Below are 15,539 nucleotides of genomic sequence, written 5' to 3'. Positions count from 1 at the left end.
TTTCAACCCAATCTACCAACGGTTACAGAGTTTTAGCAATTTGCAGTGTTTTTTCTTTTTTCTCGTCATTTGCATAATTTTGACACTGACACGTTCATTTGAACAAATTCACATCTCCATCCCTAGGTGCACCTGTACACAAATACTAAGACAGTAGGTGCTGCGGTTTGGTGTTTTTGATGTGGACAGACATACATACATACTTACATACAGACATGCAAATCGGACGCAAATGAACTGATTCAGCTTATACGATAACCTCACATTGGTATACCAGATGTGAGCTAATAATATGTTTTACAGTTGAGCTGTTGTAATGAGACACTATGTACTAAAATGTATCAATGCCATAAGGCTATGTCATGCAGGTGTTGGCTAGAAAATATCCTACAAATGTTTTGAGCAAAACATACCTGCAGGTGCTTTGGTTAAAGCTTGATGATCTGAGTTCGGTTCAATATAATCCAAGACTGTGAGTGGTATTTTCATAATGTGATGACACAAATAAAATTCAGGATGTACACCAGTGAAAAGAATGTCAGTGACAATATGTACACTATCATTACACTATCATGTACACTATCTATTTGCTTTCCTAAATAACATTAACATGTTTCACAGTCCCTTGCTTTCATTAGTTCTTCATATTTTGCCCTCAGTATTTCCTTTGTTTGTTTTTTCAACATCTTCCTGGTGGTCAGTTTGAATCCCCACATTATGGCAGACTCCATTTCCTGCATATCCTCCCAGGGCACTCTCCTTCTTCCTGCCTTGGTATACCATGGTTTCCAGGCAGTATCCCAGGATCCTTGATACCAGTGAACCTTAAATGATGTAGCTGTCCTGGACTTCACTTGGCCTAGCTGTGGGATTTCATTGTATTCGGGACAATACAATGCCACAAAATCATCAACTTGTATTGATGAGAAATCATCAACTCTGTCAATGTTTCTGTACTGCCTTCCTTGTTTTCCAATAGTAATCTGAGAAAATACAAATTAATTGATTTAAAAAGTGTGAATACTGTTTTCATTTATTTTTTGAGATTACAGGTTTCCAGGCAGTGCATCATCTGAGAAAAACTAGTATGCTTCCAGTTAAAATGGCCAAAGGGGTATTTAAAAAGGATTGTAGCTTTTGTTCACATGTGTTGCTATGGAACTCGAAGAGGTCACTTCACATACATACATCCTGAAAAATAGCTTTAACTTAAGTGATACAGTACAATATAAAAAAACTTGGTCAGACTGACTGTGAATAACATTGACATTAATTTATGTGGTTTATTCTCCACACACAGAACAAATTAAGACACTTTTACACTGACTTTAGCAACCTGCCCAATCAAAAGGCATGCTGGCATTGACTTAATATGCATAAATTTGATGTCAATCATTCTACCATATGAATGTTTGTGTAACTGTTTATTTGGTCTGCGTGTTTGGCAAGTTAGCTAAACTTAAAAGCTCCATAGGCTGTATCTTTTGGCTATTTTTTCAGAATTTTTGTTTTGTGGTTTCCGTACACTTTTTGCATTGAATCCCTACACTGTAATTTAATGCCAAGTATTTAGCATATCAACACAACCTATATGAGTATAATCTACATTGTTATTGTTCAAAATTGTATTCAGGTCCGGACTAGAGTTCATTTGTAACAATAAACAATGATCACTACACACATACAAGCTGTGTTGACAAAAAGAATACTCGAAATGTCAGCAGGACAAACGGTTAGGGTCAAACACGGTAGTTGATATACAGAAGCAGAATACTGAAAAACTTGCCACAAGTTACAGCTTATATGTCCCTTTAGGTTTGATGGCAAAGAAACATGTAATGCAACTGTTTGTTCTACAGCCAATGAGAAAGAAACAAAATAAATTTGTTCTGAATTTGGAGAATAAACCACAGAAATTTATCTCAACTATATTCCGCCTCAGAATTAAGTATTGAGTTTAACAGCAAGTCAAGTGAAGAACGCCATTACTCTTTCATCTAACTGCAGTTCTGCAAAGGCTATATATAATGCGTGAAATTCAAAATTTGGCTCCAGAAAATATACTGCAATGAAATATGTGGAATTCTGTAGATCTCAGAGTCACCACTCCCACTCAAACATACCCCATCAATCTATATGAATGAGTCCTACCAATTTGCTGAGATTATTATTCCTGTTAAACTTGCAACACCCAGAGAGAAAGTTTGACATAGAAGCATGCTTCAATTGCAAGGACGCTTGTTGCCTGCAAGTCATCATAGCTCCTGCCATTTTCCAGAGACCCAAAGAGTACACAATATGTAATATTATGTAAGAATAACCATAATGAACAACTGTGATATAACAGCAAAGTTTTTGCAACAAACATAACTTGCAGGATTAATGATTTTAATGTGAACATAATGCACCAGGATTTGATAAGTACGAGGTGGACTGCAATGCTTGGGATTGACTATTGAGGCTTCAAATGCTGACAACTCTTGTCCAATTTAAAGGGTCTATGACATCCCTTACAAAGTTTATATTGTTCCCTGTCAGAAACTCAGCCAAGGGACCTAAATACCCAAAGAATGATTTTACTTGTTGAATGGGGCATGTCATAGACTCTTAAGAATACTTGGCGTACTCCCATTTATTTCTAATATTAGTACAAAATATTAAATTTAAACGTACATGCGTATCATCCTGAATGTGACGTTTGATGACAGCTTCAACTTCCTCTGACACTTGGGGTACAGTATCTCTAGCTTGGCTTCTTTGTTTGCAGAAATCTGCCAACTCCTTTAAGGGCCAGTTTTGTCTTTCCTCTGGAACCTAATCGAATGAAATCGACATAAATTGTTTAGGCCAGTAGTAGTGCCATTCAAGTAGAAACAGTATTATTACCGGTAATAACAAATGACCAGCAGCCAATATAGCTTCACTGTCACAATGACAAACCTACATACCAAAGTTCAAAGCAACGGGACAAGTGGGCGATAATTGAAAACAACTTGTTGACCAAAAAATGAAAACATTTGCCAAACCAAATGCAAATCTTAACATAAATCACTGACAGCAGATGGCAGAGCTAAAAATACTCCAACAAAGTGAAATACACATGAGTAATTAGGGGCTGAAAATGTGTAAAAACTTTCTTGTAAGGACAATGAGCCTCCATTACTGCTCTTCTCTGCATGACAATTTACAGTGCAATTGTGAGACATCAAGAGATAACTATTTCATGATAACCTATTTAATGGATAACAAAGCCCAGATACAAAAGACAAGATCTGCTGTGCAATATTCTTAAATCCACTTACTTTTTCATAGTCTTTCACATTTTCGAAGAACTTTCTCCATTCCTGAATCGCAGAGTCTGGCAACCTATGTTTGTATCGTTCTGGGATGTCTTTCTTTATGGCATCTACATCCATCTTCTCCAGACAAGGCTGTACCCAATCAGGTATATCTTCCAAGCTAGGAACAGTCTTGAAAAAGAGCGCATACAATATAGATATTTATCAGTAAATACATCAGATGCAACCCTTGTTTGACGTTCAATGAAATCGTCACTGATTTATCATGTATTATTTATTTTATCATACCGGTATATTGATGGTGCAAATAAAGCGATCTGATTGGTTGAGACGTGTAAAGAACCATGGTATATTGGCGATATACCATGGCTAGCATACGCGCGAGATCTCAGCTTGAGCAAAAATCTGTTTTTGATGTTTCACGCCAGAATTAAATATACTGTTATGATATAATAGCAATAAATCACACCCAGCGACGGTATACCACTCAATTTGACCACTTCGATTCATATATGCACGAGCGATAGCTTGTGCATATATGTTATGAACTGGTCAAAATCTTGAGGTATACTGTCGCTGGGTGTGCTTTATTGCTTAAATATAGAGTGTTTTAAGAGATTCCAACTGAGTCTCCCAATGTATAATTACTGAGAAAGATGGACTAAAGTGGAGATAGTGAAGTGATCACAGTGCTCAAAATTACTGACATTACCTTCAGACAGATTAGACCTTTGCTTTCTTCAAAGTTGTCATCAGTTTCTGGCTTCCATGGCAAATTGCTCCACTTCCTGTAGTGCATACGCACCTTGCCATCAACAGTTTTGAAGCGGAAGCTGTGCGGCTTGGAATGGCCTCCAAATGTTCCTGACATGTGTGGTTCAAGCCATTCTTTAATGTTGAACAGTGATCCAACTAATGTTGCATTGATGTTTGGAGAATAGCTGTCAACCACCGTGGACATTAAATCTGAAAACATTTCAGTCCATTTAAATCAATCATCAATCACACAGCCACATGAAAAAATCAATTACATCAATCTGCATTATGACTTTACATTTTCCAACACCAATGAATCACAGTATTCTACTTATGGTAAAATATTCCGAACAAAAATCGAAAATCAGTACAGCATGCATATTGTAGCATGACATAACGCTAGTTGATGAATTCTTGTTTTTTTCACTTTTGTCTTTCTTTCATAAATGGTACACCATACACATATATTGAAATTGTTATTAGTCCCCACTTTTTCAGGGTAAAATTAATCTTTATGCAAAAAGTTTTTGTGGTAAAGGTGGGGCATTGGCATTAAAATCATTACCTGAAATGGTGTAGACATCACTTCGGAACAGTTTCTCGGCAATTTTGCTGAACATTTGGTCTACATCTTCATGTGTATGACCTACTGGGAGAAAATTGAAGAACACCTGTGGAGAAAACATTAAGATGAATTTTAAGTGGTTATATTTTGAATAATCAAAAGGCAATCGTAGGCAATCTTACTGCAATCCTACACAGTCTCATTTCTTAGAAGCTGTGCCTGAATGTTCAATAGCTTATTGTTTATCTCAAGAAATTTACATAAACATGGTATGTTTTATGTTCGTATATCAAATACCTGCCACTGCTGTTGACTTGATGACACAGAATTCTGTTTACTTTATCTTATTTGTTACTGACTGTATAATGCAACTCTGCAAAATTTGTCCAATCTCATGACACCTTCCAAATGTCTCAGATATTCATTACTATCTATAAATTGAATAATATAGGCCTCTACAACTTTTGCTTGTGGCAGCATAGGCAAGTTATTGAACAGATTTTTGTTCATAATAAATTTCCTGCCATTTTAAAAATCTTCCCATGTTATGTGAAAAAACAGAGAAGAGTGTGCCAAAGTGGAGTACATCCCTTTCCTGTCCTTTGAGTGGGTTGCACCATAATGTACTTAAAAAGACTCAAATGTGTGCATGCACCATTTACACTGGTATCATACAGTTGTATGGAGGCTGCCATATTTGTATGCAGTACCCGTTTATCATTTGTCTTACTAAAACCTCCCACTAAGTGGATATCTCAGTAAGAACATTTCTATTCATATAATTTAATCTAAATATAAAAGCATGACAAGAGTTTCAATAGTTGCAGCTCATGTGTCTTTAATAATTGCCTGTGAGCTCTACAGTAATGATTTGGCCTGTGACTGTTTGTGTACTGGTATTTGACATTCCAAAGAAAGTTAAACACCTACCTCTTCAAAAATTGCATACTCCACCAACAGTGATCCCAGACAGAGTACAAACTTGTTTTTATTTTCCCGATAACAGTTATCGAACTGGGCGTGGAGGCATTTCCCTAACGACTCTTTCTTTTGAAGGAGCACATTCAACAGCACATTCATGGTGAGGTTACTGTCATGGGGGAACTGTCGTAGATCAAGTAGGACATACGGTATTTTTCCTTGAGCAGTGTTAGTGTGGTGTAGTGATCCTGTAATGTAAACAGTTGACGTATAGTTTCAATGATAGCACTGCTTAATACCAACAAAAAGGGGTTACATTGCATAGGGGACATTTTTTATTTTTGTGTTTCTCATCTCCTGACCGACCCTATATTTCAGCTCTAACATGAAAATAAAAAACGCTTTTTAGTTTGTGACGCTCATTGCCTCTGAGGCGATCATCCTTGTAGCAGTGTTAAAACAGCAAAATTGTGAAACTTTGAACAAAATACAGGGACTGTGTGCTAATTAAATCTTCATCATGGCATCCCCTGCTGTCGTGTCGGAACAGTGTGTATCACTCTAACCAAATACTTTGACTGTTTAACTACAGATTGAAATCTCGCATGATGATAAATGCTCATCTGCTTATAAAGTTGCAGTCTGCACAATCATCTGAATTGCACCAAAAGGAAGGAACTAAACAGTCTGTAACAAGGAACCTAAGCAAGAGAAACTAAGAAACTGTAGAGACTGATAGGGCAGACAGGACAGAAAACTGGCCTGAAACAAATACAGATTTTTTTTTAAAACTTCTTTCTTTTATTTCACCCGACCGCCCTGCCTGACCATTCCTTGGACATGAGAAACAAAAAACTAAAGGGTCATCCATATTTGGTTGATACAGCATTACATGGATATTCATACTCATGAAAACTTGTCTAAATTTTTCTTCTGTTGGGCTTTACATTCTTTTTTTTGGAGATTTACACACTGTTAGCTTTACAAACTTCTGATTGTGTTGCTACGATCTTCTTGTTAGTGTTACTTGACACGATCAATGTGGTCATAATTTATTATATGCAATTTGGTGCAGTAGGTGTGAGTTCGAGACCAAGCATGTACATGAAAAAACTTGCATGAAAGTACAATTGGGGCATACCTGTGATATGAGTCATTAACTGCAGTAATGTGTTTGAATCCTTGTCCTTGACAGCAAACCGGGGAATGTTGGTCTTACTCTGATCCATTCCATCAATGATAATTGTTGTCAGTTCATCTGGTTCTAAACGAGCCCGCTCTCTTGCAGCATGGTAAACTGCCCTCTCTGTGCTGCAAAATGGAATTACATGTAGACATTCTATCAGTTACAGTTTTGCTATGAGAATCAGAAACAAATTATAAGTAAGCATTTTACTATGATTCTAACCCAGGTTAGGTCAGATTAACTGCATTGCAAATGCACCATAATTTTTTTAGAGTAACATCTGTAAGTACATGAAACAAGTCGTTGTTGATGACATAGTCCCCGCTAACGCGCTTGTATATTTTGTTATAATCTTTGGTGTCTAGCTATAGGTAGCTGTGGAATGACATTGATCCAACTTGCATTAGGTCTTAGACTTGCAAAATAAAGTAATCTGAGCAGTGTTCAATAAATGACATACCGGTATCTCCGGTAATGACGCTGAAGGAAGTTGTGATGACATCACACATAACAATGCACTCGGTGCCTCTAGTGTCATGGTGGCATGTACATGCATGGTTTGGTGGAATTTTTGGCAGGGGTTGGGATTGGGTATGTTGTTATGATCAGTTATTTTGGATTGTATAATTAAACAGTTAATGTGCATGTGTACACCATACTACTTTATCTTTCTACCAAGTTTGAACAAGATCAGTTCATGGATCTTAGAGTTATGGTTCAAAGTCTGCAGGGAATAACAAATTTTAGTTGATTATGTCAAGAAAACATTACTTCCACCTGGTCAGGTAGATACAGTGTACTAAACTTACCATACAGCATTATCATGTACTTCTATGGCTTTCTTCACTCTTTCCCGTTCTTCAGGTCTCTTTGCTTTAATTAATTCTTCTTTCAGGTTGACACATGTTGTGCAGATAGCAAAGTCTCTATCAGCCTATGAATTAAACCAAAATAAAATAATTTTTCAGAACTTTGATGTAAATAAGTATGTGTACTGTGCAGGGTCTTCCTCTCATTAAAGAGTACCAGTGTACTTCCTATAAAATTTGGTAATACCTACTGATATAAACAATAGATATTTTCTCCATGAAGGCTATACAATGATAAAAAATTGCACATGTTGTCAAAATTTTAACACATCTCATTCAAGTCATCCAAAGGGACTTACAGAATTAGATTACCCTATTTGACATCAACACAAAACACCAAAAAGTTATCTAACCAGAGCTTTAAAGCCCACCTCAGTGGGGCCTGGGATCCAGCTTATAGTCAACCCTGCCTAAATCAACATGCCAATAAATTGAGTGTTTATGAAAGCGATTAGTAACAGACTAGAATAATGGCAGTAAACAATTTCTTACGTACGCTGAAAAATAGCCCATGGCCAGTTTTTCTCTAAAATATCTTTATTTCAAAAAATGGGCATGATGATGCATATAGCTATGTGGACACTTTGTTTATGAAAAAATATATGCTCATTTCAAGCTGTTTTGGCAAAGTTGAAGATAATTTAGGGTGATTTTCACAGAGCACCAACTAGAGCTGTTGCCACTGGTCACTCTTATCGTTTATGAATTGCCAATGAGCTTGATGGCCTTTATTCCCCACCGCGGGATTTAAGGTAATATGCACCTCGAAAGTAAAAGACTTAAACTTTTGCTCTAACTTTCCTCAAGGAATCTTTCAATCATTCTCTTTCAAAATCAAGAATAAAAATAGGGGGTCACCGTGCAAATTTTGGTACTAGAGAAACAAATAACCCAAGATTTACTGATATTAGAAATTCAAAATGGCCGCCATCCCTGTGTTAACTCTATGGCGAAAAATAAAAATTTTCGAATTTCAAAAAACTAAGCCAGTGAAAAGTTTTCTTTCACCAAGAGCTTTAAAATGAACCCCCACATGTGGTATATCAGAAGACAACTGTAAAGTTTGAGAGTCTGAATGTCTGTCCCGAGGTGCGTTCTACCTTAATGAAAAATTTCACTATTTTTAGCATTTTTCAACCATATGCAATATTTTTGATGCTGAAATAAAATGTTGGGATTGAACACTGTTTTTCAAAGAAGTAGCTGCAGCCATTTTCACATTATTGTCCTGCGTGCACATAGCTTATATTCAGGCGAAGATTTGGGATCCCATAAACTTCTATTCCTACAGATACATGCAGAGGACAATAGAGTAATTACAGTGTAGACAAGTTAATTGTGATAAGAAACTTAGGAAATGCATGATCTTTACCTTAGCAATCTTAAATTCTGGTAGATGATGGCTCCAAATTCTCTAAAATGACTAAAGGATATCACCATGTCTTTACCAAGTCCTCGTGCTGTAAGTTCTGTTTCCATTCTCTTATATAAAGTCTCTTTGGTCCATATTGGAGGTAGATGCACTTCAGTCTTATGCGGCATGTAGTCACCAATTCTTTCAAACAGATACTTCATCCATGCTAGACATACACTTGTCTTTTCTGTCATGCCACGGCGACCACAGTTACCATGTTGGATCTCTGTCACATTTTCTCTATATAATTCAATCACTGTCTTGAATCTCTTTGGGGAAATATTAAGGACATTGCACCAAGCATTTGCACAAATCTGTGTACCCCCAAAACAAAATTTGAAGTGACTGTTGTCTTATTGTGTAATGACCTAATGATAGAAAATTCTTTATTTTCATCAAATGTACTTCTTCTGGCGATCTTCATTACCAATCGACTTAAATTCAGTCTCAGCATCAAGAATTGTGTTCATTGAAAGTGATTTCATACATTCATCACCACAGCATGACAGCTGCAAAACATCAATGGGGCTGCGCACAGGCTGACTGAATCGTCTTTTGGATTTATTGGGTGTTGATGTCATTTCAGGTTTGTCTAATTTTGCAGGTGTAGTAATGTCTTCTACAGTACCTTCAAGATTCACAAAATATTCATCATCAACATCTAGAATGCTTGAACCTCCAGTGATCTCATCTGATTTGGATTCAAAACTTTCCCATGCATGGGACAGGTCATCATACACTGTGCCACAGCTTAGATTATTACCGGTACAGTAGTCTTCACTCATTAGACTTGAGCTGTATGGTAAATCCTCATCATAATCTACAATTAGAAAATGGACAATGCAATAATACATACTGGTGAAGTCAATATGTGTTAGGACACTCAGTAAATTTTAGTTATTATTGTATGCAATAGTTGCTTTACTTTCTTTCTGGTCGCCAAAATAGGTTTGCATATAACACCCATGTGAAAGTCACTTTGAAAAAGTGTGTAGAGACTTAGAAAATCAGCAATTCCTTACAATGTGGTGTACTAGCATGTAACTTTGGCTTCTAGGCGGTCACCAAAACTATCCCGAGTCATACAAGCAAAGGGCATAAGACTATGAGAGTAAGGTATATGTATCAAAATATGAGATAAAGATAAAAATTCCACACACCTGTACTATCCAGAAAAGTAGCAGCAATACTGATCATTGCTTTGTCCATTTTGTTTCTCAAACCCTCAGGGAGTGAATCTACAAAACAACAACAATAATAATGAAAATAACAAGAATAATAATAAATAGTGTCAATGATACTGAGCTCTCATTTAAAAGCCATAATTATTTAAGTTTTGCTTCCCCCCCCCCACTGAAACTTAATTGTTGAATATTGATCAGCCGGACACTCTCGCCTACGTGTAGAGCAAGCAACTGTCAAATGACAATTTTGACAGCAACATGTTGATATCATTAGAAATGAAATGAAATGCGGACAAATATTTATTTTTGCATATTAATGAGAAAACAGTGACATAAACTGTGAACAGCCCTATAATTGGTTAGAACTACATATATGGAAGAAATTTTGCCCACTAGAAAATATCATAACAGGTCGACCATGGGAAAACTAGTATCGCCTTATGGATGAACGGCGAGGCTTCTTATTGTTTGGAATTTTAAAAATCATCAGTCAGACTGTAACTGCAGATAACTGAAAATTTCAGAAGCTGAACAAAACTTTGGAGAGGTGAAAGATAGTTTCTTTCGACAAAATTTTTTAGTATTTCCGAAAACTTTTTTTCGGAAATCATGTCTTGGCCAGCAAAAACATTGACCACAGCCATAAATGCAGTATGCTTGCCGGTAACTGCAAATGCTTGCTTTTTACCCGATTTCGTTTTTTGCAAATTTTGACACCAGGCCTCTTGACCTGGGTCAAAGGTCATAAGGTCTAAAATGGGGTCCTAAAATAACGAGATTTTAGGTCTAAAATGGGCCGCACACCCCTCAAAGAGCAAGTGCCCCCGGGATTAGGCATACCCTGTTACGACTGTGTTCGGGCCGTATCGTCCAGAAATCGAAAATTATGCCACTAGCACTGTAACGTCACGTTCAAATCAACAAGGCGGCGCGTATAAGAATGTGCGACGATTGTAGCGTCCATCAGCGGAAAGAGGCCTTAACAAATAAGTGACTATAATTACAGTTTGAAGTTGGGTATTTTCAAGCATATCGCTCATTGATTTCTGAATACTTTCTGGAAGTTACACAAAACTTTTGAAATTGCCCCACACGATTTACCGCCCGGGCGATTGTGCAGCGTAGCACCCACTCCTAAAACACAGCCAGCAGCAAGGGATTAGTCCCAAAGCCCCAAGTAAACAAACTCTGATACTAGCCCTGCGTACAGATGTGTGTGTTTTCTGGCGTTATACGGCCGTTCGCCGCGAACACACAGACCTGTACACAGGGCCCGGCTACGTCGATATATACACGTATACACACTTACCTGAATCATAGACCCTGGAGCGACATTTGACTTGAATTGCGGTGATAGAGGGACCGAGCTTGATTACTGTTGAACTTGAAGACAGCCGAATTCTATCGACACATCGGCTGTCAAGTGAACTCACTACTTTGCATTTCACGCGCGAAGCGTATACGAGAATGTTTGTTTGGATTATTACATTTTGAAGTAGGGTATGTTCGATCAAATCGCTCACGATTTGAGCGTCAGAAAAAGAATAAAAACTCGCAATACACGAAATTTGACGCTTCTACTGTCGAACAGGCGATTTTTAAAGCCAAATATCTAATTATCATCACTTGATGTATTCAAGCATCACAGCATTTACCTCTACGGTTTACTGTGTGGATCGAGACTGGTGCATCCAGGGTAGCGAGTGTTGTGTTCCTTAAAAAAACACCTCGTCCCAAAATTCACTTACTCATCCGTATTTGATTTGTACTTTACAAAATAAATTCAACTATACCAGAAAGATGCAGACTAAAACGGCTTGTATTTTCATGACATGAAGCAGGCAGGTCACATAGCCCTACCGGCTTTGGCTCGTGTCCAGCGTGCGAAATTCAGGCTAACCCGATGACCCGAGACCAGCTATTTTTATGCCGGGCCAGTAACTCTTGAAAGATGTCCTGCTGCATGCTGTTCCTGAAGACGCGGGCCAGTAACTTTCACCATGGATGTAAAAAATCTATTTTTTACATCCATGCTTTCACTATATGGAAAGGAGTTAACTCAAATGTTTTGCTAAGCTAAATACCTGACAAAATTATTCAAAGAAACGAAATTTATTCTTTGAAGAGATTTGCAAAACGTGAAAATCGCAAAAAGCTCAACAGACAGACACACCTCGTCGCGACATTGCACTTTTATATGATATCGGATGTAATTGTTTGTTCAGGTAAGCTTATGTGAGGTGGTGAAATCTCCAACATAGGATATTTACCCTCAGTTTTAGACAAGGCTAGTAGAGTCGGACCACGAAAATTGGGCTTGGCCAGACTGCGGGGCCAAATCATGCAAGGTACAAGTGAAACCCCCGATATTTTATCGAATATTTAGCCTACCCGCGATTCAAATGACAAGTAGGATAGAATCGTCAAGTATCGAAGTTTAGGGTTGGATTGAGGAAGTCGGGCTTGTCAAGATCTGTTAGGTGGTAAAATCTCCGATATAGGGCCTACATTGGATATTTGCCCGCGATTTAAAAGTCTAGAGTTGACTAGTATCGATATTGGAGTCACTAGCTGTGGGTCCATAGCTCTGGTGTTTTCGGACAGGATTTCTGTCTTTTACGGGCTGGTTTTGGCCTTTACGTTTCCCGCCACCACACACGTGCAAGAGACCCAAGGCAAGTCACCGTAGCCTATAATAGGCCCTATCGATGTTATAGTCACAGTCAATAAATATCAAGTAAATATCTGTGATTTCACGTATCGAGGCAATGAATTCTAGAATTGTCCAGTATCGTTTATTAGAGTCCCAAAATCGCCGATAGGTACCAGCCTGGAGTAAAATATCGGCGACGAGTCGTTCTTGTACACAGGCGCTCCCTAGCTGTAGTCTGCTAAGTAGATCAATTTTCAGCTCGATCTATCAATCCCGTAATCGATATGCCCGCGGGCATAACGACTACGGGATTGATAAATCGAGCCGAAAATCGATCTATTTAGAATACTATACCCAGCTAAGGAGCGCCTGTGTTCTTGTATGGTTCAGCACCGATATTCAGAACGGTGTATAGATTGTTATGTATGACAGAAATATTTTTGACGTCAAACTTCGATACTAGAAAGTATATGTGCGATATTTAAACATTGTGCAAAATCGCGCCGTGATTGTAACTTGACCTCTTGATTGCCATTTGCCTTAGTCACCTGTAAAGGATTAAGCTTATACATTTTTGTGATGCGTCTTTTCACGTGGGTTTTGACAGTTCAGTATTTTTCTCTTAACCTTTCCAGGCCTGACTTTCTGGTAACTTACCACAGCAACCCCTATACATAGGGCTTTTAACCCTGAAAGGGTTAATCAGTTGCCCTAGATTTTATGTATTCCCTTCCTTGAATTTTATGACAGTTTTCTTCCCTCAAAGAGGAGAAGCCAGAATTGCTTTTGAAAGAGTCAACTGTTGTAATGACTCTATTTGTGTGTGATCCGGTGTTTGTGATGCCAAAACTTATACCCGTCCCTGATCGGAGTTCTGGACTCCAGTAAGGTGCGGGAATGTGTTTTTTTTTTAGAAAGTTTAGCTAGAAGTTTAGAAAGCTAAATTAGAATTGTCTAATTAGAACGCTATTTAGATTGGGCTAAATATCATATTTATCAGATATATCGCTGGAAAAAAATTGTACTTCTCAGAGCTGAGCTAAACTCCAGCTAAATTAGAAAGTTTAGAACGATATTTAGATCGTGCTAAATACCGTAATTATCGGATATATCGCTGGAAAAAATTTTTGACTCAACAGAGCCGAGCTAAACTCCAGCTAAATTAGAAAGTTTAGAACGCTATTTAGATTGTTCTAAATATCGTAATTATCCGATATATCACAGGAAAAATGTTTGAACTCAGAGCCGAGCTAAACTCCAGCTATTAAAATTAGAAAGTTTAGAACGCTCTCTTAGATAGGCTCTAAGGAGTCAAATTTTTTTTCAGCTATATATCTGATAATTACGATATTTTGCCCGATCTAAATAGCGTTCCAAACTTTCTAATTTAGCTGTAGTTTAGCTCGGCTCTGTTGAGTCAAAAACTTTTCCCCGCGATATATCCGATAATTAGGCCTACGGTATTTAGCTCGATCTAAATAGTGATCTAAACTTTCTAATTTTGCTGGAGTTTAGGAGTCCAAATTTTTTCCAGCGATACATCCGAAGATAGGAAAATGCGTTTCCATTAGTTTGTTAAAAGTCACTGTGGTAAAATGACGGTCTTTGATTTATTCCTCCATTTTGACTGACACGTGTAATAACCTTCTTTCCCACAATCTTGGCTCACAGAAACAAAAAAGTTTGTTGATAAGGGCAATTAACACATTTTAATCTGACGATTGTCAAATTATTAGATCACTTGGCACGGCGACACAAATATGCTCGACCACACTAAACCTGGAGTTCCCTGGGATCAAGTTTGTTCTAGTCTGTAAGCGCACAATGGAATGACATAACCTTTTGTTTTCCATTGAAATTGTAATCTACTAAGTTGATTTCCTCGCAAAACAATCTGACGCCAACCTAGGAGAAATGCATGAATTCAGTACTTGTTGATGTGACAAAGCAGTACATCGCTGGGTAAACTTTAACTTACTGGGTATTTTTATCTCGGTTCAACAAGTTCTTGGTATTGTAGACGCTGCCTGCCAAAGAGGTGGGAACTGATCAGCGAATATGTCAGCGAGCGTGGTACAGGGGACAATTCATAGAGAGTTCAAATCGGAAGCAAACCAACAACCGCTATTTTTACCGCATAACACATCAACTATCGAGCAGCGTAAAAGTTAATTTGGTTGCCCTCCTAGTATTTTATATAATTTTCTGGGTTCTACAACATGTCGTCTTCGTACTTTATCATTCTTTGAAACGCACGTTACCAATATATCACATCTAAGAACAAATCGGAACAGAGAATTACCTTAATTGTGTTCTGGGGCTATCTTCAGAAATTGGTCCCATTTTTAAATTTAAGTCAAGAATTTTTGTTTGTCCTCCTAGTATTTTTTATAATTTTCTTAGTTCTACAATATGTCGTCTTCGAACCAATCCATCTTCAAGTTTGAAACACTCGTTACCAATATTTCACATCACAGAACAAGTTGGAAAAGAGAATTAGCGGTGTAATTATTCGGATACTTTGCTGAAATAACTTTTTGCTCTAATTCAGGGCCGAGCTAAACTCCAGCTGAATTAGAAAGTTCAGAACACTTTCTAGATCGGGCTAAATATCGTAATTATCGGATCTACCACAGGAAAAATAATGGACTCCTCAGAGCCGAGCTAAACTCCAGCTAAATTAAAAAGTTAA

The 15,539-nt window shown here is 37.6% G+C and overlaps 2 protein-coding genes across 2 annotated transcripts in view; both read right to left on the bottom strand.

The window, feature by feature from the left end:
- LOC139137396 (proline-rich transmembrane protein 1-like) overlaps positions 1-15,539 on the bottom strand; it is a 55,740-nt gene that overhangs the window by 12,764 nt on the left and 27,437 nt on the right. The window lies entirely within an intron of this gene.
- LOC139137385 (uncharacterized) lies at positions 176-11,589 on the bottom strand. Its single transcript, XM_070705444.1, has 11 exons — positions 11,504-11,589; positions 10,171-10,248; positions 8,969-9,830; positions 7,537-7,661; positions 6,683-6,852; positions 5,551-5,789; positions 4,621-4,726; positions 4,012-4,265; positions 3,303-3,470; positions 2,674-2,814; positions 176-983 (listed from the first exon to the last, which is right to left on the bottom strand). The coding sequence occupies exons 5-11, from the start codon at positions 6,768-6,770 to the stop codon at positions 606-608; spliced, it is 1,374 nt and encodes a 457-aa protein (XP_070561545.1). The 5' UTR covers positions 6,771-6,852; positions 7,537-7,661; positions 8,969-9,830; positions 10,171-10,248; positions 11,504-11,589; the 3' UTR covers positions 176-605.

The sequence above is a fragment of the Ptychodera flava genome, chromosome 1 (genome assembly GCF_041260155.1).
Source record: "Ptychodera flava strain L36383 chromosome 1, AS_Pfla_20210202, whole genome shotgun sequence".
NCBI lineage: Eukaryota > Metazoa > Hemichordata > Enteropneusta > Ptychoderidae > Ptychodera > Ptychodera flava.
The sequence above is the reverse complement of the archived record's forward strand: the minus strand, read 5'-3'. Positions and strand labels throughout refer to the sequence as shown.

Excerpts from the sequence above, each read along its gene's own strand:
- LOC139137385 (XM_070705444.1), bottom strand. The coding sequence starts at position 6,770 with ATGGATCAGAGTAAGACCAACATTCCCCGGTTTGCTGTCAAGGACAAG. Across the intron at positions 5,790-6,682 it reads GTTAATGACTCATATCACAG|GATCACTACACCACACTAAC; the intron begins GTATGCCCCAAT and ends TTTACATTACAG. Across the intron at positions 3,471-4,011 it reads AAGGTCTAATCTGTCTGAAG|ACTGTTCCTAGCTTGGAAGA; the intron begins GTAATGTCAGTA and ends CTCTTTTTCAAG.